This window comes from Aricia agestis, chromosome 10, assembly GCF_905147365.1.
Source record: "Aricia agestis chromosome 10, ilAriAges1.1, whole genome shotgun sequence".
Taxonomy (NCBI): domain Eukaryota; kingdom Metazoa; phylum Arthropoda; class Insecta; order Lepidoptera; family Lycaenidae; genus Aricia; species Aricia agestis.
Genome location: NC_056415.1, coordinates 3741241 through 3766385, shown reverse-complemented (window position 1 = coordinate 3766385; position 25145 = coordinate 3741241). Strand labels below are relative to the sequence as shown.

Sequence of the window (25145 nt, the reverse complement as noted above, 5' to 3'; positions counted from 1 at the left end):
TGTTAGCTGTGATCGGTCGGAGGGGTTTGACCTTATGAGTATTAATAACAGTAGTCAGTAGTAACTACTGACTACTGTAGCTCTACCATGAGTTTAAAGCTATAGTATTTATCGATACTCGATATCGACTACGTGAATATTTAGTATGGCGATTTTAGTTCCACAAGTAACCGCTAGAGGAGCTGTAAAATTTGCCATACTAAAAATTTACAGTAGTCGGTATCGAGTATCGAAAAATACTATAGCACTCATGGTAGAGCTACTGTTATTAACACTGTTATGTCACACCCTTAGCAGAGTAGACAGAATGATAGATAGAGTATGCCGACTTAGAACTGATGTTGAAATTTTTAAATTTGACGTATTATGACGAAAATTGTCGCTAGGGTTATTAACTTGTTAACTACGAATTTAAAACTATGACATATTCGCTGGACGTGTTCCTCTTTGGTCGTATTGTTGTTTGTGTTTTAGCACATGCGATTAAAGTTGTCAGAATCAAATTTTGAAATCTTTATTTTAAATATTTAAAAATAAATTATATCAGCCAGCGCGAGGCACATTCCGTTCATAATACTAGTGAAACCCGACGAATTTGACAGATATTGAAACCTGTCCGTTTCTTTGCAGTCGAACTACTGGTAGTTATGTCTATTGTGCCCTTAGAGTATTCTCTAAGGGTGTGACATAACGCGATTACAGGTCTATACTCTTTGTACAGGTCCGCCATCTGCCTAGGAATCCACTTCACTGATTGTGCTTAGAGAATGGGTAAAAACAAAGCTTGGTGGTTTTAGAATGAGTATTTATTTTTATCGTATGGATTTCCAAAGTGATAGAATCTGTTATATCATATATTATTAGAAAACACTTATAACCAAAGTTCATAATGTTGTTGAAACGGGGATTGTCCATTTTTTTTTATTTCGCTTATTACAAAAACATTTCGAGGAATAAGGCCAGTGATCGTTTTTCTGTATATAAACGAAAAAAATACCCATTAGTTACTTATATTTTTGAACAAATATGTGTTATATTATCAGCTTTCACATAATGAGGACTTGCATTTGACGAACCAGCCATTATAAATAAGATTGAAAGGAAAAAACATACTGCAGAGGTCAATTATTGGCCGCCGATGATGACGTCAGAACGAAACTTTAAAAATTTATTGAGAAAAAACTAGCCAATGAATTTCAAAATTATGTAATTTATATTCTTAAAATACCCTATTTTAACGAAAAAAAATATAAAAAGTACATGTGATTTTTTTTGGACAATGCCCATTGAGAACTTTATATGCATCAGGTTGTCGCATAATAGGTAAATGTTTACATTTCAAGACTAAACTCTACACAGCTGAAACATAAAAACACTAAAATTGGGCTCAAAATTTGCGCTTTGTAATTAAAAGAGTTTAGTTTGAAGTATTCAATTATGTTTATTAAGTATAGGAAATAATAAAATGTGTTGTGGTATTAAGTTTTAATTCAATGTATTGTACCATATATTCGGAGAATCGTTACATCTTGACATATATTTTAATACATTATGAAAGTTTTGAGTTGTTTTAATGCAATTTTATTGCTTTAATAAGGCTAGCTTTACCCCAACGATGCACATAGCTTTAAATATATTTTTTTATAGTCCTTCCTTTTCATACATGTTTTTGAAGACAAAAACGGCAATACTTTATTTTCAAAATCACTGTTTAAAGCTATGCGTATCTGAATTATAAATACAAGTTTAAAAAATATAAATAAATAACTAGCTCATAAAAGTCGTAATATTTGTTGGGAGCAGGACGCTATTTTCTTATACTTAGGATCACTGTTGTTGTTGCAGTCTATTTTCAGTCGGTTGTGAACTTGAGTGTTGGACACAATCTTCGTTTGAATGATGAGTTTGTTAGGGGACTCCGCTAGCAAGGTACCTAGAGCCACCAGTGCCCTGGAAAAATTATATGTATTGAGAAATTAATAATTGTATGTAAATATAATAATCAAAATATCGAGAATTTCATACAAAAGACATTTTGTATGAATTTGCTTCGATTTACTATTTGGACTTTGTAAGAGTATACAAACTATGAAAGAGGGTTAAAAGGAACCAGTAAAAATCTGTGACACTCTTTTCAACACTCAACACTGAAGAAGTTTGTGCTCTCGGAATAGAAAATACTCGGGTTTTTGTGGTATGCTCGGTCAGGCCGAAGCTCGTTATAGATAGGTTTCAATTGTATGTGGTATGGTAAACATACGACAACGTATGCATTCAGAAAACTTCGGTAAAACGATGCAGTAGGCCTACTACGAAACCGTGTTGAGATTCAAGCAATCGAATTAGAATGCCGCGTCCTGCTCTAACAACGTCATTTCTCGTTTGTTAGAGTGAACGCGGCACTCTTGTACGATCGTTTGAGTCTCAAAACGGTTTCGTGCTATGGCCCCAGGTTTATGGCGGTTGTACACACTCGTCGAGACACCCCGAGACCGACCAAGCGCGAGTGTGTACAAAGCGCTCTCGTCCTCGTCTCGTTGGCCTCCTCGCGAGGAAAACCAGAGCAAGCATGTACCATGATGACCATGGCGAGAGGCTCTCATCGAGTGTGTACAGCCGCCATTACACTCACGTGCGAGCCATTTCCGCATAAGAGGATACACCAGGGGCTAGAGAAATGACAAAAAAGTACGTGTAATATCTATAGCTGTCTCCCTTACCTCAAGCCTATGCCGCAGAACGCGATAGAGACAATTGTAGAAAATCAACGATTCGTTGTCCCCTGATTCCTTCTCCAAAACTTAACCGATTTAAGTACTTTTTTCATTAAAGATTAAAGAAAGGCCTGAGCTGTGTTCCTATGTTTTAGTTTTTTTTTGTATAATCTAGCCAAATCTGTTTTCTGGATGTTTGAACACAGCGGAAAATCTGGCCATTTTTTTGGTTTTTGAACGTTCATATCTTATTTAATAATTAAATTAAGAAAAAAAGAAAACATAGGGACATTGTATTAGTGGCCGTAGATATTCAGGAAAAAAAATATAACTCTACTAGCATTATCCAGGGAGGAAACAGGGGACAGCGTTTGTATTTTATATAATTTGTAAAAAAGGGCGGTGTGGCATCCTCTTAAGCGTATACAGTCTGTCAAGAAAGAGTACTAGACGCTGAAATAAATTTTCTAAACATAATCACGATCAAATGGTAGTTTTTGCGCTTTGTATTTTCACAGAGAACGTTGGTACACTTTAAATATTAACGCTCTGACAAATTTTTTATTTGAAACAATGAGGTTTTTGTACTTTTTATATGATTTAAAAATTATGTTCGGCGTCTTATCTTTTTCGACAAGCTATACGTACCGTAGATATGCCTCGGCGTCAGAGAGCACGGGTAAAAGCGCGAGCGTGGTGTCGGTGAGCTCCGCGCCGCTCGACGCCGCCAGCGCCACACACATGTTCAGGGTCAGCGACGCCGCCGCGATCTACGAATAAGATGGATGTCAGTTTGGAACAAATAACCAGGTGCCTTACTCCCGAAACTAATATCGATTTCGATTTGCGATTTCAACAGTTTTTTGACACTTTAGCCATCTAAAATATGTCTAAAAAATGTCAAAAAACCGTTGAAATCGAAAATCGAAATCGAATCGGCATTTTTTTACAAGGTTCAAGCGCTCTTTAAGCGGTTTTTGGATTTGTGTTTGCTCGGAGAGAAATCGAGATGCGAGCGGTATTGCTTCTGAATTAACCTGGTTAATTTCTCGCGGAAAGTAACTAGTGCAGTGATATCTTATATCCCTTTCTAGTGCAGTATCTAATAGTCAATAGGTCACGACTTGTTCATGTGTGGACAATGGGTGAGGGTCGTGGTGTGTGTGAGTGGGCGGGGCGAACGATATAGCGAACGGTTCTTACCGGTATTTTGAGCAGGAGCAGTTTCATTTTGCTCTTTGATCAAAACCAGGAATAATTTCGGTCCGTTCAGAGCGGAATCAAAATGAAAACGCTCCTTTGGGAATGTATGGCGTTTCTATGGCGAGCTCTGCAAATAACTCCCACCCCGGTTTCATTGAACACAGGGGCCGAACTTCGTGGTAGGTCTCCTGAGCAGTTACGCAGAAGTAATATTATTATTTCCAAATGTGTGCGCAGTACACAATATTACACTATTTATCTCTCATAACCCAGTGGGACGGAAGACCGACACGACTGGCAAAAGATCAGGCACCGAGCCGACTTTTTACATGCCCATCCGACGCATGGATCATCTCACTTGCCAGACAATCAGGTGAAACTTGGAAATAACATGATTCCAACGCGGGAATCGAACACACGACCTCAAGAGCAACACTCTTAAGTCTAAATCAATGGGCCACGGAAGTGTTTATTTTTTTAGTTTAAAACGTCGCCTCCAGTGGCAAACAGTAGTATTTATTTCCACATAATAAAAAAATTTATACGCGTACAGCTGACACTCAAGGCTCAGGATTTAAAATTAGAAATTCCTGGTCATGTTGAAGTACTCTCAATATCCCTCATTTATCTGAAATGTCCATTTCCGCCGTAAGTATTGATTCTAACAAGTCCATCAAAGTATTATCATGATTTTTGACTACCTACTCGACTCGACTTACTCTAACGAAACAATATGTTCTGATATTACAGAACACATTGTTTATGTTAAATACTGTAATAAGGCTAAGCTACATAATACGCTAGCGTATTATGTAGCTTAGCCTTATTACAGTATTATTAAAGCTTGTAATTTTTTTAAAAATGAAATAAGGGGGCAAACGAGCAAACGGGTCACCTGATGGAAAGCAACTTCCGTCGCCTATGGACACTCGCAGCATCAGAAGAGCTGCACGTGCGTTACCGGCCTTTTAAGAGGGAATAGGGTAATAGGGGAGGGTAGGGATGGGAAGGGAAGGGAATAGGGTAGGGGACTGGGCCTCCGGTAAACTCACTCACTCGGCGAAACGCAGCGCAAGCGCTGTTTCACGCCGGTTTTCTGTGAGAACGTGGTATTTCTCCGGTCGAGCCGGCCTATTCGTGCCGAAGCATGGTTCTCCCACGTATAAGTTAGTAGTACCTGTGCATTATTAGACAGCTTATTAAGACAGAGCAGCGCATGCGCTATACTCTCCCGCGCCGCTAGCACCATCATCTCTCCAGGCAGGTCGCTGAATGCGTTAACCATAACGCGCATACTGAGCATTTGATTCGCGGGGAGATTGTCTGAAATGGAGAAGGTACTTCATAAGACGATATTGTAAAAAATGCTCGTACTGCATTCTGTTAACTTTAACAAAAAACAAACTTGTATAAAGGCAAAGATTATCATAAATTCAATGTAAAACCTCTTAGTAACATTAAGAATAATAGTCTCTAACTTTTTATTAGTTCAAAGCTGAAAACTGCATACTCAGTTCTAACTTCGAATATGCAAAATTATGACGTTACTAAAGTGCACGCGGCGCGGCGGTTCGAGGCGGTAGCGGTCATTAACCCCCTGTCATAAAACTAGGCTTTACTTGACTTATTTCTTCGTTTTCAATATTAAATAATATTATCGCCGCCTCGAACCGCCGCGTGCACTTTAGTAACGTCACAATTTTAAGTTGTGTTGGTTTTAGATGAATGTAATTTTTATTAAGGCGCAGACAGCTGCCAATTTGACATCTTTGTGCAGTTTTATAGACGTATGTATTTCATTGATTGGCACAAAAAAAATATATGTGATTTTTGATTATATTTGGAAAAGCTTGTCCGATTTAAATAATAAAATAATGTACTCCTACTGGATGAAAAAAAATACCAAAGTCACATCTTCCGGGAACTTTAAACAGTTCTAACTAAAGTAATAATACAATCTATGCTTTAAAAATTTGTTTATTTGATACCTTTTACAAAAATCCAAAGATTGCCCGATTTAATTTTCGGCTCTGACATCTAGATTTCCCACAATATTTATTTTTCCTCTAACAAACGAAAAATTTATCCACGCTTCTGAGGGAACATTTCACATCTCTCTCTCTCGCATGAAAACCGACAGTGTTCGCTGAGGCGCGGTGCTATGTGGACGTGTGACGGATTTCGCTCTGCCGATATTGTGATTTTAGTGTAATTGAAGCGTTTAGTTCTTAAAATTTGTATATAGGTATTTCTCATTGTTTTATAGTATATTAAGTTTATTCTGTAAATATTTTTCTGTAAATATTTGAAATTATATTGCGCGTCTGTAAAAATGGGTGACAAGAAAAAGAAAAGACGTCCAGCAAAAAAGCGACAGCTTCGTGAAAGCCACAAACACATGATGGAAGTAAAAGTAAGTTCAATTTTATCTACTTTCTAGTTGCGTACGTCTTTATTAAAAAAAAACGAACAATTACGACCCCGAATCAAAATATGTCGTTACTCTCAATGTGTTTTAGGATGAACAATAAAATGATGTTATAGGCGTGGGTGCCAGATTTAGTACTGGGAACTACCAAAAGGGATGCGCCACTGCCGGTAGGCAGAAAATGAGAACTCAGGGTGTGGTTTCAGGACTTTACTAACTAAGCAAAGTTGTGGATCAGTGGTCCAGTTTGTTACAGTATTTACACTTTACAGTATATAGTTACTACGATAAAGATTAACACAACGGAAAGACGAACGAAACGAAATGTTGCTTGTGGTGCGAACGTCGTGTGTATTGCGCGGGAGACTGAAAGGTACGTACGCGCAGTCTCACGGCTCGAAATCCACTGAAAACAAAATGGCGGGCGGCGCGTGCCGTCCGTTTTCAAAAAGGGGCGCGGAAGGCGAAATGGGGAGGTGCCGCGTTTACAGCGCATTACCCTGGCACCACACTCACACTCGCAGCATATCTAGCTGGCATGCGTCGTCGGGAGGCCCTCTTGGGCAAAACGCGGTTATTTGTATTAACATGATTTGCTATAATGTCAAATAAAACATAAAAAAACTGTATTACGATTGATTACGATTTACGAAAATCCTCTAAGATTCGCACCATAGACCTTGGAAATTGACATAATAATGTTATCACAATCGTTGTGATACCTAACATTATATCAATTTCCAATCGGCCTATGGTTCGAATCTTAGAGGATTTTCGTAAATCGTAATACAGTTTTTTATGTTTTATTTTATCACTGATAATAATTTTGCTTTGTATCTGAACATTTATGTTGGAGTTTTGCACTCCAAAATAAATGTTCAAAAAGTTAAAAAATCACCACTCATAAAGTTGATTATTTCGTTAGCCTAAATAAGTTTTAGCGTCGCGCGTCGGGGATCGTTCTGATAAATCAATATTCAATCGGTCTATGGATCGAGTTTCAGAGAATTTTCGTAATACTTTTTATGGTTTTTTTTATCACTATTAGCACAGAATAAATAATAGTACAAGTACTATAATTAGGTACTATGAGTTCATTTTGCTTTGAATCTGAAGTTTTATTTAGGCCTTTATTATATTTTTATTTCAGGCGGCGGAAAACCATGGATAGTGCAATTATTGATAACCCAAACGAATCACCAAATGCCAATTCAGATCCAGCGGCAGGTAGTATGTTGGAAAGGTAATATAAGTTTATTTATCTACTTATTATAAGTTGTAACCAAACGTCCTTCACGACTACGAAACACAGCGCAAGGGCTGTTTCACGCCGGTTTTCCTGTGAGTCCGTGGTATTTCTCTGGTCGAGTCGGCCCATTCGTGCCAAAGCATGGCTCATTCATTGTATTTTTTATGATCCAGTTTATCTATTACAAGCTATTTTAGCCTTTTTATGATATTATTATGATTTAATTTTTTTCCAGTCGACCGAAAACGATGGAATTAGATAATAACACAGTGGAAAATGTAGCAAATGCCGATCGCAATATAGCGACGGGTAGTATTTTAAAAAGGCAAGTATATTTTTACAATTACGATAGGCTAGGTAAATATAGATATAATAAGTTTATTACTATTTGAGCGCGATGCGATTGCGCGATTCTTTCAGCTCTATTCAAGGACATGCTCCGTAAGGGCCGGGACACAAAATCACGGCACGACGACGCGACGTCGTACGGCGCCGGACCGTGTTTTTGTGTCCCGACTCCCGGCCCTAATAGGGTGCGGCTTCACTGCGGAGTAGGGGTGAGCGTTATTTCACGTCACTATAGTTACAATAACTAGCTACATACAGTAACCGAATAACTAGTTTCGAGTCGTATTTATATAGTAGAGTAGTGATTTTTGTAACGTTTTTATTGCATTGGGTGGTATGAAGTACCGTCGAGCGATCGTCGCGTTGTTTCGTTTGGAGTCGCAGCTAGCGCCCGCCGCCCACTGCACCGGTCGACCTAGCGAGCGACAGCGAGTTTGCTATAGTCCGCGCGGAACTAGTTGGCCGCGCCGCCGGTATGTGAGCATACCGGCGGCGCGGCGAACTAGTTCCGCGCAGATTACCTAGCAAAAATATTAATTAGTTTATATCAATACTAAAATTATAATTGGGAAGAGTTTGTTTGTTTGTTTGAACGCGCTAATCTCAGGAACTACTGGTCCGATTTGAAAAAAAGGCTATAGGCTATAGGCCCGCGCGCGCGCCTCATCCCGGCGTCACCCCCTTTCATTCCCCCGCGCCGCGAGTGACCTTTCTGCAACGATTTTAAATGGGATAAAATATTGTCATTTAAAAAAAATAACACCCATTTTTTTGGTTAAATGGGCTCTCCTAATGATACCTAAGCCCTGCGGGGCTAAAATGGTAATATTTAGCAATTCCTCTCAATTCAGCAAATGAATTGTCAAAACTGACAATGTCAAATCAGTGCAAAAATACAAAAATGAATTGCAAGCAGAGTTGCATTTTGCGATATTAGAGAAATGAATCATATTATGATTCGTCTCATGATTCAACAAAGCGACCATTTTAGCCCCGCTGGAATAATTGGGCAGGAAGGTTTAATTGAGAATGTTACTAGGTATGCCAAATTGCTTGAAATTTTGTCACAGTAAAGCCTGTATGTATACAAATACACTAGTTTTTGTTGCAGTCAAAAATACCTTGTAGTTTTGATTTTATAGGCATTCAAAGTTTCGAAAAATATCGATTCCCGCTAACAGTCCCGCGACCGCTTGTGACGTCATATCACAATTTTTCCGCGCGGGTCCTATACAACAAACGTGATTTTTTGCTCTATCTCAATAACGGCAACAGGTAGGCACTTGAAATTTTCACCGAGGCCTTAATTATATGTGTACTTTAATAATTAATAATAATATTATATTATGTTACTAATCGGACTCACTTATGAATACACATGTTATAGTGCAAAATAGGCCAAAATTTGTGATTTTTGTATAGGAGCCCCCCTTAATTTTTTATTTTATTATAATATTATTATTAATTATTAAAGTACATATATAATTAAGGCCTTGATGAAAATTTCAAGTGCCTACCTGTTGCAGTTATTGAGATAGAGCAAAAAATCACGTTTATTGTATGGGGCCCGCGCGGCGAAATTGTGATATGACGTCACACCGTTACCGGGCGCCCGCGTCGTACAGTTACAACTTGTTTCGTCGGTTAAAAATCACATAACGACCCACCCCTACTGCGGAGTGCAGCGTATTAGCCTAATAAATTTTTTAGTATACCTTTTTAATGAAATTAGAAGGCAAACGAGCAAAAGGCTTTTTTAAATATTGAGTTCTGTATAATTTTATCCTAATTCCCATTTCCCAATAATCGAAAAGTTTAGTAACATAATATAATATTATTATTAATTATTAAAGTACATATATAATTAAGGCCTTGGTGAAAATTTCAAGTGCCTACCTGTTGCAGTTATTGAGATAGAGCAAAAAATCACGTTTATTGTATGGGGCCCGCGCGGCGAAATTGTGATATGACGTCACACCGTTACCGGGCGCCCGCGTCGTACAGTTACAACTTGTTTCGTCGGTTAAAAATCACATAACGACCCACCCCTACTGCGGAGTGCAGCGTATTAGCCTAATAAAATTTTTAGTATACCTTTTTAATGAAATTAGAAGGCAAACGAGCAAAAGGCTTTTTTAAATATTGAGTTCTGTATAATTTTATCCTAATTCCTATTTCCCAATAATCGAAAAGTTAATCATTTTAATTTATGAAATTTTGTGGTGATCCAGTTTTTAAACTGTTGTTAAATGTCGATGTCTCAAAGTATAAACTTACTTACAGGCTGGAAGAAAAAAGTACCCATGACACTGGACTATGTAGTTTGGAGGCTGAATGTGATGCTGAAAAGCATATTGTTGAAACTGCACTTCCTCAGAAGAAACCTGATGTCGGAAGAAGAATTATAAGTGTTTCATATTTTTATAAGAGGTTGCAAGAAATTTCTCATCATGGTCCTCTTGGATGTGCTTTAACTGACATAGAACTAGTAGGTGAAAAGCAAGATGGCCTCAATTCAAAATTCACATTTCTATGCATACTTTGCAATCTAATATTGATAATTGATAGTGACTCAAATGAAGACCATTACATGCCTATCAATAATAATAAGGCATTATTCGTAACCTGAAATATGGAGCTGCCCTTGCACCTTATAAAACCAGGAGTGATTTTTGTCTATATTTAATTTGCCCTGTTTATCTATTTTCCAAAATTTAACTTTTTGTTGTGTTATAGCAGCGTCTACTCCAATGTTATATGCTGTGATGGGACATTTAATTTCTAAAATAGTTTTTTCATCGCAAATTCCATCGGGCGTTGCTCCTAAAAATGGCAAGTCTGTATCTATAAATAGCCCGCAAGGCTTTACTTTAATTCCTTCTTGTAATTCTAAATCTCTTATTGCTTGTTTTTAATTTTCTTGGCCATGTTTGATAGAAGAAACGAAGCTTAATTTTTTTTTATATAAAATGTCTTTTACTAGGTTAGCACTTGCAGTGTTGGGTCTTCTTTTTATCACCCGGCCAAAGTTTTCTAATAATTTTCTAATAACTTCATCATGATCACGCTTTGGGTCAAATTTGTGTCTTTGATGGGATATTTCGTATCAGTTTGTAAATTTTTAGCCTATTACAGAAGTTCCGAAGTAGGTGATTTCGGCATTCAATTTTCTCGACACAGGGTTTGTACGTGTTCCTTGTTGAGAGTTCACTGTAAAAGTAGCAGCGCTGAAAGACCTATTTTTTTTTCTTTTGTATGGGGAAACTCGTGACACTTGCCCTTGCTCATACAAAAGAAAAAAAAATCGTCTTTCAGAGCTGCTACTTTCACAGTGAACTCTCTACAAGGAACACGTACACACCCTAAAGTATTATCACTTATTTTTGTTACACACTGTATATATATATATATATATATATATATATATATATATATATATATATATATATATATATATATATATATATATATATATATATATATATATATATATATATATATATATATCGGCTACTGGGTACTTTATATATTGATAAGTGCATTTGTTGAAATTAAGTTTGTGCGACGGGATAGCGATCAACGTTGCCATGGTGACATACTTACCTAGTCACTTAATTAAAATAATAATATTATCGTAAATATAATATTATGGCAAAGCAACGTTGCCGGGACAGTAAAAAACGATTCCTGAATTTTGTTTTATTTCTTGCTGTACTTATGTAATTGTAATTTTAATGTAAATTGTAATGTAACAGAAAAAATGTTTATGAAAAAAATTGAATGTTTTTACGCAGTTGGGTTTTGTCATTATTTTATAATATAATAGGTATATTATAAAAGAATAACTGTGTTTTATTTACCATAAGTAAGCCTTACACGCTACGGTCTACCGGGGACGGGAGAGATCCACCTGTACAGCACGCAGGTATGCCTGCACAGGTATACCGGTATGTGTGTGGGACCTGGTCGCCTGCGCAGGTCCAAAAAACTGCACAGGTATATTCCCACACACATTCCGGTCTACCTGCGTAACGTGTATGGCTTACATTACTACCACAATAGACATAACGAATCAGTATAATATCGACTTCAAACTTTTAAAGATTCCCGCGTATCCTCGAGGACAAACGTGCATTTTTTGTAAGGTTCAAGCATTTATGCACTTTAGTTTAATGATTATAAAGTTTATTTTCAAGTGCGTTAATATTACCTCTCCGCTGTGCTCCGTTCTATCTGCATTCTGCACTAATCTTAACATGAGTAAATAATATAATTTATCGTCATCGAAAATCGCTTCCGCTCCTCAGTGGAGCCGCACTCTTATAGTTCGCTCACGGAAGTATAGTACATAGTATTTATTTATTACGCGCCATCTATTGAAATCTCTATGCGACAGCTCAATATTAATCAAACCTATCTTTTAGAAGTTCCCGGTTTAGCCGCTAGCAAAGCTGGCGCTGTCTTATCGGACAATTAGGGGGCGTGGCTTAGAAATGCGAATCCTCAAGGTCATTGGCAGTTGTCAGCGTCTTAATATTAAAGTTCTTTTATCTTTTAGAGATTTTCAGATAATCTTTCAGAAAAATAATTCTTACCTGGTGTAAGTAGCGAGAGTAAAAATTCCATAAACTTTGGTCCAAATGAAGTATCAAATAATTGTCCGTTCACTGACTTATTTCTAACTGCTAGCCTCGTTATGTCTAATGCTGGGAAGAGTATATCTGAAAATAAGTATATAGTAAAAAACGGTCAATTTCTAATTGTGTCACATAATGTCATACTAATAAACACATTTAAGGATTGTTGACATTCAATCACCTACCTTTTGGCCATTCCAATATTCTTTTTAGTAAGGAAATTGTTTGCTCACTAGCCACAGTATTCTGAAAAATAAATTGTGCTTATAATATAAAACAAATGACTTATTTACAAGAATTATTTCTAAGTTGAGGTACAAAGCTTGTATGACGTAAACATAATTATTATGCCATGAACGCATAAGTATGTTGAATGAGGATAACATTTCTTACCAAATCTCCTAGTTTAATAATTTCTTCTAATTGTTCAGTGGTGAGTTCTGCACTGTTGCCAGCTCTGCTGTTGAATTCTTTTAGTTTGTCGTGAATTGCTTTAACGTTGGCCTGGTCAAATCTGCAAGTAAAATATTGCGACTTTAAAACATTTTTGGCACATATTTTAATAATAAGCCTTTCTAGTTTGCAATAACAAACAATGGCAACTGATTCGATGATAATATAGCACAACAAATATTATACTAGGCGTATACAGGGTGTAACAAAAACAAGTGATAATAATTTAGGGTGTGTATGTGTTCCCTGTAGAGAGTTCTCTGTCAAAGTAGCAGCGCTGAAAGACCAAAAAATTTTTTCACTTTTGTATGGGGAAACTCGTGACGCTCGGGCCCTTGCCCATACAAAAGTGAAAAAAAATTTTGGTCTTTCAGCGCTGCTACTTTCACAGTGAAATCTCTACAGGGAACACGTACACACCCTAAAGTATTATCACTTGTTTTTGTTACACCCTGTATATCTCGCCCCGCCCCCTCAACACTATAACTCACCTGATATATTATTCGTGCGGTATGAGCGGTCGCTCGTCCGCCACGCCCACACTGGTGGCGCTCAGCGTGACGTATGCACCTGCACCGGCGTATATATCTCGCCCCGCCCCCTCAACACTATAACTCACCGGATATATGAGTCGTGCGGTAAGAGCGACGCTCGTCCGTCGCGCCCGCACTGGCGGCGCTCGGCGTGACGTACGCGCTCGCACCGGCGTATACATGTCGCCCCGCCCCCTCAACACTATAACTCACCTGATATATGAGTCGTGCGGTATGAGTGGTCGCTCGTCCGTCACGCCCGCACTGGCGGCGCTCGGCGTGACGTACGCGCCCGCACCGGCGTATATAACTCACCTGATATATGAGTCGTGCGATATGAGCGGTCGCTCGTCCGTCACGCCCGCACTGGCGGCGCTCGGCGTGACGTACGCGCTCGCACCGGCGTATACATGTCGCCCCGCCCCCTCAACACTATTACTCACCGGATATATTAGTCGTGCGGTATGAGCGGTCGCTCGTCCGCCACGCCCGCACTGGCGGCGCTCAGCGTGACGTATGCGCCTGCATCGGCGTATATATCTCGCCCCGCCCCCTCAACACTATAACTCACCTGATATATGAGTCGTGCGGTATGAGTGGTCGCTCGTCCGTCACGCCCGCACTGGTGGCGCTCGGCGTGACGTACGCGCCTGCACCGGCGTATACAACTCACCTGATATATGAGTCGTGCGGTATGAGCGGTCGCTCGTCCGTCACGCCCGCACTGGCGGCGCTCGGCGTGACGTACGCGCCCGCACCGGTGAAGGGATCTCGCGCCGCGCCGACATTAGCGGCCGCTCCTGACCCGGGCACGTACCGAGATTCGCCCGTAAACGGATCCGCGAAGCTGAAAAATTGTTTACACAAACTGTATTCCTTTTCATCAAACCTTGCTATTCTTTTTCATCAATAAAAATCACTAAGTAATTTTAAAAATATAAAGTATCATTACGATTTTCATCAAATTTCCATATAAATGGAGACATTTCCTGCTCCAAATGAAACTGTTCTATGTCCTTATTAAAATATTATGGATTGTTTTAAATCATTAAAATCACCTTCTAATATTTATATTACATCACTGATGTAGAACTTACCCATTATTAGGAGTTGGCAGTGTAGTCAGTTTGGCATTAGTAATAATAAAATTAGCTACTTGCTCCAAATATACTTGTGGTAAATTGTTTCTGCAAAAAGATCGAAACTTCAGTTTGTTGTTAAAAACTGTTGCATGGCGGAAAATAGGTTGTACTGCATGGAGTAGCAGTAAACTCTGATGTTTAAAAAAATCCTAAGAATGAACCACATGTGGGCGATGTGGCAGAAACGAAATTATTTTCCTAATTTAAAATCGAAAGTTGTAATACCGGTTCTTCTCACCGGGTAAGTTCCCGAACTGGTGGTAGGCACCTTAGTTTTGATGTACAGATTTTTTTTTATAAAAAATTTACTCTGAATAAAAATTATTTTGATTTGATTTTGAATCATTATTTTTACAATTAAAATCATTACGCAATCTTCAAGATGCCCTATTCCTAAAAAAGTTTAACTTCAAAAGTAATCTGAATGCCAAAACAATTAGTAAACATAAACGCTTACTTATGAATGAAGGATTGAGCCGCTACCCACGGGTCTTCAGTCTTGTTGAATGGCAATTTGATCGGCGGTTCGCCGTCTTTGATGTCCACACTAAACACGAAATCATATTCCTGAAATACAATACATACAAATAAGAAATACATACAAATAAGAAATCCGTTCCGTACCCAAAGTGTAAAAATGGGACCCTACTACAGACTTCGTTGTCTGTCCGTCTGTCTGTCCCCAGGCTATAACTCAAGAACCACTAGAGCTCGACTTCAAAAATTTTCACAGATTGTGTATATCTGTTACCGCTATAACAACAAATACTAAAAATAAAATAAAGTTAATATTTAAGGGGGGCTCCCATAGAAGAAACGTGATTTTTTTGCCTTTTTTGCTCGTAATCAATAATGGTAACAGGTAGGCACTTGAAATTATCACAAAATCCTTAATTATTTGTACTTTAATAATTAATAATGAAATTAAAATAAGGTAAATATTTAAGGGGGGCTCCCAATGCTTCCATACAAAAAACACAATTTTGTCTACTTTCGCTCTATACCGGTACGGAACCCTTCGTGTGCGAGTCCGACTCGCATTTGGCCGATTATTTTTTCATTCAAACGATTCAATACGCATACGCATTTTTGCGTACGTACCGTAAGTACTAAGTACACTTGCGCGAGTTTTGGTGTAATATAAAAAATACAGTTCCGCGTGCGTTATAATATTGTAGTATTTTAGGCGCCACAAAGTTTTGAGCAAACTCCAGTAGACATTCATATTCGGCTATTTATTTTAAATCTTGCGACAGCCTCGCCTGTTACCTTACAACAGGCAGAACAATATCTGTCAATCGCCTGTCGCAAGCCATAGCTTATTTCATAAAATAACCCTGCCGAATATAAATTGTATACCTACTACAACATTGTATAGATTACTTTGTATCTATAAACTATTTTTTGTTTTTTCAACTATTACCTTGCCCTGATACATAGTCTTGCCCTCACTCGGCGGCTGCGTGCCCATAACATCACCAATTTCCGCCCACGCACCCTGCGCCGCGTCCCACGAGTAACACTTGACGTTGGTGCCCCGACGCACCATCTTAGTCTGACCGTGGGACTTCCCCGGCTCTAACAGTGCCTCGGGCCCGGGTAATCTGTGATCATTTTTTATTGTAAAGGCAAAAGTTTGTAATGTATGTATTCTTAGATCTTCACATAAAAAAAGAATTGACATTTTAGTAAGGTATATTCAAAATAGCAAAGCACAAAATTTCATACAAATTTTGACATTTTATATGTAGTTTGTGCCTAAATTCGCCGTTTGAACTTCAGTTTACGTTCTAAATTAAAGCGTTCTGTTAAAGGCTGATTTTTGATAAAAGCTATTTTCAATTTAAAAAATTTGTTGCCAGTGATCGAAAAAACTTGTGAAAATACTAAAATTAAAAATTAGAAAATGTTTTTCAGTCTAGGACGAATAGATTAATATAGCATTTTTAAAGATACACGACACTCGACAGTATTTAAAGAGACATGAAAAATGGATCAATGTACACATTTATTCATAATATTATACGCTGCAATCATATTGGAAGTAATACTCACTCAGAAAGTTTGAAACCTCCAATTTCTTGTTGAGACGCACTTATCATGTTTTCCACATCACTATCAAATTGTTTGAGCACACTTTCTTCCGCATATCTTAGTGGATCTTTGGTGAACACTCTTATAAGACCGTCACTAGAACCTGTACATAAAATGGAAATCTTTTTCATCACAGTTCAGTGTTTTAGGATATCATACACATACACACAAAGTAAGGTTTGTTCTTGATTACAATAATATAACTCAAAATATTTGATTTTCAGTCATACTATGATAGCATGAGGTGTACAAAATGTTAAGCCTTAGCCCGGCCGCGCACTAGCGGCCATCGAGATAGATACCTAGTATGAAACCGCCATAGACCACGCGTACCTGGCCGCACGCGACTAGCGGCCACACCATACTTTCGATGGCCGCTGGTGTGCGCCCGGGCTAAGACTTTCTTTTTGTTCCAATTACCTATATTGACTGTATTTCTAGTACTATTATTTATTGAAATATAATAACAAATATTACCTGTAACTATGTCACCATTGTCCAGACAGACAACGCTCCAGACAGACTGCACCGGAAGTCGGAGCTCTCTGATGCAGTCTCCCGCTTGCCAGATCCTGAGACTACCGTCCTCACCACAACTGGCAAAGCTATGTTCTAATGTTGGATTTACACTTATGCTGAAAAAAATAAATTAAAGGTTTTAAATACACCCAAATTTTTAACCACCAATCTGATGATAATAAAATAAGCAGTTACACTTTATTAAAAGAACTCTCACAAAAATTTTCGTTTGTCCATTTAGGAGCAATAATAATGCAGACTAACATACGCGATACACACCAATATGTCTATAAGACTAGTTTTGTCAGAGGAGTTGAAAAAAAATATAGCAAGAAGAAATAATATAGGTAAAGAAGCAGATGTAGCAAGAAGTACTTTCCAGGATTAAAAGTAGAATAGTGTTTCAGCCTTTTTTTTCTATATAACATAAAAAAATTTGCAGGTAGCACCTGGACTAGACTGGGGAGGAACAGGGAAAAATGAAAAGGTGAAAAGGACTAGATAGAAGCCCTTTTGCATAAAGGACAAAAAAAGATCAACATAAAGAAGCAACAAACAAACATACAATGGCAACTGTAGCTTGAATAAAATGCTACAAAAAGAAGTGTTTCTGCCATTATACAGGATGCAATTAAACCTTCCTGCCAAATTTTTTCCAAGGCTTAGGTATCATTAGGCGAGTCCATTTAACCAAAAGAAATTGGGTGTTATTTTTTTTTCAATGACATTTTATCCCATTTAAAATCGTTGCAGAACGGTCACTCGCGGCGCGAGGGAATGAGCGTGACGCGGGATGAGGCGCGCGCGCGGGGGGGCAAGTCACGCGCGGCCGACGCATCGTGTCCGTTAACTGTAGTGTTTTTAGGATAACTTTCGGAAGCTATTTCTCAACATTTTAGTCAGTACTAAAATGTTGAGAAATAGCTTCCGAAAGTTATCCTAAAAAACATTACAGTTAATGTAATCACTCAGTACTGATTATAAAAGAAAAAATATATGTATTTTTTTTTAACAAGGATCGAAATTTGGCAGGAAGGTTTAATATGAATATTAACATAGCAAATTAATTATAGCAACAATGTATTTAAATTACCTATAAATATAGTTAGTGTGACCAAAGTATGTGTTGAGACATTCTCCCTTGTTTGTCCATAATCTAATGGAAGCATCGTTGGAGCAGCTTAGAAAGGTTTCAGAGCTTGCCAGTGATAAGTCTCGGACACAATCAGTGTGACCTATAAAATAAAATTATGATAGTTAAAGAAAAAAAAAAATAGGAGTGTAATGTTGATAGCTTTTGCCTTTGGTTCTAATTTCTAGCTTTGTTTATAAATATTATGTTGTCATTCCATGACCTTTTTGAAATAAAAAGTAAGTTTTATTCACTCTCCTAACAAAATTTTATCATAACCATTTTACTATGACACAGTACCTGTGAGTGTAGTAATTAGTGCACCATCTTTCCTCCAGACTTTTATGGTTTTATCAGCTGATGCAGTGGCGTATGTACCATTTCCGAGCACTATTGTTGACCACACAGCTGCTTGGTGACCTTTTAGCACTAATGGAGCCATCTGTGGGCTGTTCACATTCCACACTCGTGCTGTATTGTCCCAACTAGAGCTGAAACATAAAAAACATAAATATGAACACATTCAAATAAAGTTGATTGCTAATAAGAAATATTACAACTAAATACAGTGATAAAGGAAAATGGGTTTTATTGTGGATATTTGAAAAAATGATACTACTTTTAAGTTAATTAAATGCTATTTTATACCAACCTTAGCACTATTCCCGACTCTTGACCAGGTTTTACATTACATACGGCATTTTCATGTCCCTTTAAATCTATTTGTACAGATCCATCACGCAGGCTGTAGCCTATAATCGTATTATCATTGCTCCCAGTCACAACAAGCCCCTCAGGGAAGGCTTCACACGGCGGCAACCAGCACACACAAGATACAAAATTTTTGTGTCCTTTATATGTAACAATAGCAGCATAATCCTTTACTCTATGAAACAAAAAATTGATAAGATTATTGATATATGTATATCTGAGGTGTACATTATGTTGAGTATTCAATACCAACCCCTCTGGATGCCAAAGCTTAGCAGTTCTATCCCGGGATGCCGACAGTATACAATGTTCGTTAGTTTTTGCTACACAACGTACATCCATAGAATGACCAACCAAAATTGCACTTAGTTTGTAGTCGGGTACGGCCATCGTGGATACGCTAAAGTATAATACGTTATTGGAAAATATGAATAATAAGTTAAAAACAGATAATTCACACAAAATAGAATTATTTTATGTCACGACAGCCGACATTCATGATTCGACAACAAATAATTATAAAAATGTTATGTCAACTTTCTTCATCTTCTTGAAAATTGGGTTCATTTTTGTTTTTGCGTTAGAAAATAAATGAAACGAATTATACCTATATATCAATGATATTATATATATATGAAAAACTCAAAGACGATTATATGAATACCGCACGGGAACTATCATTTTTTCCGGGACAAAAAGTGTCCTTTCGGGTTTCCCGAGGGCCGAGGCCAAAGTATCTCCATGCCAAATTTCAGCAAAATCGGTTCAGTGGTTCGTGAAGAGGTAACATACGGACAGACAGACACACTATCGCATTTATAATATTAGTAAGCAAGTATGGAAGTATGGATGTTGTTTAAAAATGTTATATCTAAACACCTAGTTATTGGACAGTACCAGACATTGGACAAAGCACAAAAACACAATATTTATTGAGGTTGCTTTAAAAACTGCCTGTTTTTAAAGTAAAAGAACGCCTGATTTAAAAGAAAAAGCAACCTTTATAAATATAGTGTTTTTGTGCCCTGTATTGTCTGTGATCTGTCTAATAACTACTGTCCAATCACTATAATATGTTCACCCTTAAAGGCTTAACAACTTGCAAGCTCTAGCCTCTATGCGAATAAGAAAATAACTGTCAATGTCACATTAATTTGACATATCTTTGTTTACATTTTGAAATTAGGATCACCTGTAAAATTGGAAAACCGCGTGACATTGGAATTATTAACTTTGCGTTTTTAAATATTTCATTATAGCTTTAAAATTGTATTATTATTTCCCAATTAATATATCGATTGTAAAATTAAATTCTTTATTCTATACATACACAAACCGCATTTAGTAAGTAATTAATTACATAACTATTACTTACTTAATACTTTTGCAAAAATGTTATGTTAAGATTTTCCAAAACAATTATTATATCACCATAGTAAATATCTGCAATAGTTTAATTTTATTCTTATCTTGTTTAATAAAGAGTGGGCCTCAGAAATAAAAAAACCTACGTAATATTATTACATAGCCTTCAGTAACCATCAATCCCTAATCGTTACTGATTATACTTACTCTATTATTATCAGTTCTTATCTTATTTAGATAAAATCTATTTCTAAAATTTTCGTAAAAATTATATCGAACCCTCCAAGAATTTATTCCGATGACAGGCGACGTTCGAACTTCGAAGTTCGAACTCGGCGGCTCGGGTTCCGTCCGACAGTAGTAAAATGGCGTCGACGGTGTGTGTGTCAAGGTGCCGACTTTTAGCTAAATTAGAAATAAATCGTGGTTTGTGTTTTTCGCCGATATTTAGGGATTATACAAGTAACAGGGTAAGTTCGATGCTAGTTAAGCTCGTCTACAGCTTTCTTTTAACGAGTTTATCTTAGAAATTTGCGTTTTGGTTAATTTTTATAGAAGTACACTCCAATTTTAGCCCTTGTTGTGGAGTTCACAAATGTCATTTTTGTACAGCATAGTAGTTCATGTTTTGTAAATAAAATATTTTAATATTTTCATTTATAATTCGTTAGATTTGTAGAGGTCTACAAGTACTCACAGATTAATAGGCCTATTAGTTCGATAAACAATAAATTATATTTGTATAAATAAGGATATAAAATATGTAACCTACTGTGATTAAACTATTAAGAAATTATATGTATGTACCCAACTAAATTAGTTTTAATTTTAATTATTTCAAAATTCACAATAATTTTTACATATTCACAATTATGAAGTTGTTCGTATATTATTAATTTAATTAATAACATTCCCACAATATTTGGATAAATATTTATCTGTATTCTGTGCCTACACTCATAACAATAGATAGTTAATTATTTTGTTGTTTTTTTTAACTGTTAATGAGGTTAACAAACTTGATGATTTAACTGTATCGTTACTGCATTTATTAGATAAGACAGTAAGCTGTGGAACTTGTATCTTGATAATTTTTATGTTTACAAGTTTCATTATTATTTAGGTATTATTAAATCAAAATTAAGTGCTATGTAATGTATGTTTATTATAAAAATAATAATCAGTGATTGATGTGAAATTAAATTATAGGTATTATATTTATAATTATTTTCATAAGCTTTTAAAATACCACATTTCAATTTTTTTTTTAAATTTGAAGAGTGGAGGAAAGGAACCTAATAATTTTTTTAGGCTACTGGTAGAGAAATTATAAAACCTTAACTTATTTATTTTAATCACCTACCAAAAAAGGTGTTTTAAGTTTGACATTTGTGTCCTTCTGTATCGCTCCATGGCATCATAGCGTCTAAATTGATGGACAAATTTTGATCTAGATTTTATATTACATTCATCATCCATGATAATCTCTATCTTATTGTGATGCTGTGACAATATTATTTTAAAATAACTAAGTTTTGAGATAATGACTTCCTTTTACGATTAGCTAACCCATGGCATGTAGACTTTTTTGTCCAATCTCTATATTTTCTTTGGCTGATAAAGATTGTCCTGGATAGAATAGTCACTCAATAGCTATCACTATTTTCCTTGTCCATAGAAAAATACTATGGTGCTGTGGTTAAGGGCTAAAATGGTTGTTACTTCTAACCTCACTACCAAAAACACTTTCTTTACACCAGTAGGTGGACAGTATAGTTTGAGCTGCTCTAGATCCAGTCTGTCATCACGACCGAATCGAACCTACGAACGTCACATGCATAAAATTCGCGCACAAACAACTGAGCCAGCCGGTCGTTAACACAAATGCGCTTGTAATTGATGATCTCGCGATAAAAATACATTTCTGTGTAGAGATGACTAGGTCGTAGGTAAATAAGAACGTCACGTGTGATTGCTGTGGTTAAGTGCAGGTTTCGTAAAATGTGCCTTATGGCCATCGTCATTTAAGTTGAAATGACGACAGCAAAATCGTATCCATGGTACATACGAGCGAATTGGCTGCTTAAACTCTAAATTCCAATTGATTGGGTCGTTTGCCTCGTTTCAATCTGGAAATCAGAAATCAAGAGTTGCGACTTGCGAAGCGCTCTACTTTCAGGTGTCGATACTAAAAAGTCGATTGTAAATTTAAAAAGTCTATACTATGTTGAAACGGGTACTGCAAGGGCCACTCGACGCACCTTAATCTTATAAGGCAAACGAAACTGTAGTGCTTTAAATTAAACTAGAATGTTGACAGACTGACGAAATAAGGAAAGATTGCATTCAGAATCACATGCCTGACGAATGACGATACTATAATTAGAAACATCAAACATACTCTACATATCCGTGTTCTGTGGCTATCGTATTTAATGTAGGATTAACAAGGGTCGAATTCGCCGTGCGTCAAATCGCTTGACAAGTTAATTTAGGAAAAATTGCCCAGTAGTCTCGCCGAAAAGACATTAGACAATCGATATTCGTCTTGTACTTTAAACTGTGTAAAAAAAAAATTAGCCATACAAAACTTACATTAAGGGGAGGTTATTCCTAAATTAGCAGGCCGATGTCTGTCAGTGCGAATATCGACGTAAAAGACATTAAAATAACATTCATATCAGCGCGCCTTGTACAGTGGCGGTTACGACGATCGCCGCGTCCATGATAGGGCGAAATAGGAGAAAAAACCTTTTTACTTAGATAAAAAATAGTATAACTAAACATGTATCCGTACATTTCCCTGTAAAATTTTAATAGTAATCGAACTATCCAAATTATTTTTTGATTGAGTCCCTGTAAGTCCTATAAAACTGAAAATGTTTTTCAAATCGAGGTTGTTTCGGATTTTTTTTTATCGAGTAAAATTATCTGTATCGTGTTTCTAACCGTAAAAGTCACTAGTTAAAAGATGTATCTATACATGTATATATTTTTCAGTTTTTTTTAATGACGCTTTCTTTAAAAATTACTCATTCTAGAAACGTGAATTTGGAATAACCTAGCCTTAAATACTCGATATATATCTATTTAAAGTGTGTAAGACAGCCTACAAAGTACAGCCAAATGATGTGGCTGTACTTTCTAGGCTGTTTTAACAGTTTAGCAAAGGGCCTAGTTAGGGTTGCCATCACCCAAATTCCCTTTGCCGGTCAGGCACGCCACACGACAAAATTCCCGGACATTTGGCCGGAATGTAGTTACTTCCCAGGACACCTCTTAAACAGTATTTACGATAACGTCTTGCCAATTTTTGCTTTTCCAACAAGAATTTGTAAAAATCTGACTAACTCAAGTCCGTGCAAGAAACCGTGTGCATGCTTAGCGAGTTTTTATCTTTCGTTTATTGCTGCATGACTTAAAAGTTAAATTTCTCTCATCAAAAGTGTTTGGATTTCACCCGGACGCTTTTCAAAAACCCGGCCGGACGGTTCCCGGACGCCCTTCAAACTAGGACAAATCCGGGGAAATCCGGATGGATGGCAACCCTAGGCCTAGTTGACCAATAGTTTAAATATTAAGTACGTTGTTCAGCTGCTACATTTAAGGTAGAGACACGCTTGAAATGTGTAGTTAGGAAACTATTTTACATCTTTACGATATATTTATCTTTGTAGATTTCTAAATTACATTAAAATTAAAATCGCTGGCTACATTTGCTGACTGCCTAAGGATGAATAAGATTGCTCTAGAACATCGTTTCCCAACCGTTTCCAGCTACGGATCCCTAGGAAATTTTGCACAGTTTTTACGGACCACTTGGGTAAAATACTTATTATAAACACTTGGGCAAAGAAATCGGATTTTGTTATATTATAATATTGTCCAAAGATGACTCCGCGGACCCCCATACATATTATACTCGCGGAACCCCTGAGGGCCCGCGTACCACAGGTTAGGAAACAATGCTCTAAAAAGCTAATTTATAGGAACGTTTAAAATAAAGACAGCTTTTAACTACTTTTAAGGTATCTATCGACTTTTGCATCAGAGACAGAAAACTTTCTTTTATTGTAAACTAGATGATACACGCTAGCAGGCGCGGTCGCAACCTGAAATGTTGGAGGGGGTCACTCACTAGTCACTACACTAAAAATTTATCGCTGTAGGATAACTAGAAATTTCCTTTTATTATTTGGCAAGATTTTGAGATTTTTCAATTTGACCTTACATTTGGGGGGGGGGGGGGGGGCGTTGCGCCAAAATTAGTTTATCGCGCGGAAACCGTACATTTTTTCGGGATAAAAAGTGTCCTATGTCCTTGCCTGGGACTCAACTACTTATCTCTATAAGTACCAAATTTCAGATACATCGGTTCAACCGTTTGGACGTGAATGGACGGACAGACAGACACTTTCGCATTTATAATATTAGAATGGATATTGATTGTTACAAGAAGTAGTCTGAGAATAATTGTCTGACGAGAGTTATTATAATTTCAGGAATCATGGTGTCGAAGGTGGCGACCGTCTCGTCGGCCGTTTTTCACGAGCGTCTGTTCACATGGATCAAAGTCTGCGCCCACAAAAGTCGATCACGACCAATCTGACGGTACGT

At 37.1% G+C, this 25145-nt stretch overlaps 2 protein-coding genes across 4 annotated transcripts in view; one reads left to right on the top strand and one right to left on the bottom strand.

Annotated features, from left to right (window-relative positions):
* Nucleotides 1-1470: 1470 nt before the first annotated feature.
* On the bottom strand, nucleotides 1471-19663 carry LOC121731065 (phospholipase A-2-activating protein). 2 transcript variants are annotated; one of them, XM_042120386.1, is made up of 17 exons: nucleotides 19605-19663; nucleotides 19417-19571; nucleotides 19105-19338; nucleotides 18753-18943; nucleotides 18414-18555; nucleotides 17279-17436; nucleotides 16763-16904; nucleotides 16131-16311; nucleotides 15165-15274; nucleotides 14663-14752; nucleotides 14239-14412; nucleotides 12973-13093; nucleotides 12765-12825; nucleotides 12538-12663; nucleotides 5095-5240; nucleotides 3363-3484; nucleotides 1471-1950 (listed from the first exon to the last, which is right to left on the bottom strand). In XM_042120386.1, exons 2-17 carry the CDS (start codon nucleotides 19551-19553, stop codon nucleotides 1773-1775), a joined length of 2313 nt encoding a protein of 770 aa, XP_041976320.1. In that variant the 5' UTR covers nucleotides 19554-19571; nucleotides 19605-19663; the 3' UTR covers nucleotides 1471-1772. The 2 variants fall into 2 exon arrangements, with proteins under 2 accessions (XP_041976320.1, XP_041976319.1); XM_042120385.1 differs by having other exon boundaries at nucleotides 19417-19657.
* Nucleotides 19664-20868: 1205 nt separating this feature from the next.
* LOC121731354 (calcium uniporter protein, mitochondrial) overlaps nucleotides 20869-25145 on the top strand; it is a 173818-nt gene continuing 169541 nt past the window's right edge. For both annotated transcript variants that reach the window (XM_042120757.1, XM_042120756.1), the window contains exons 1-2: nucleotides 20869-20998; nucleotides 25031-25139. In XM_042120757.1, coding sequence (XP_041976691.1) covers nucleotides 20894-20998; nucleotides 25031-25139 — 214 coding nt within the window. In that variant the 5' untranslated portion in view covers nucleotides 20869-20893. The remainder of the gene's footprint in view (nucleotides 20999-25030; nucleotides 25140-25145) is intronic.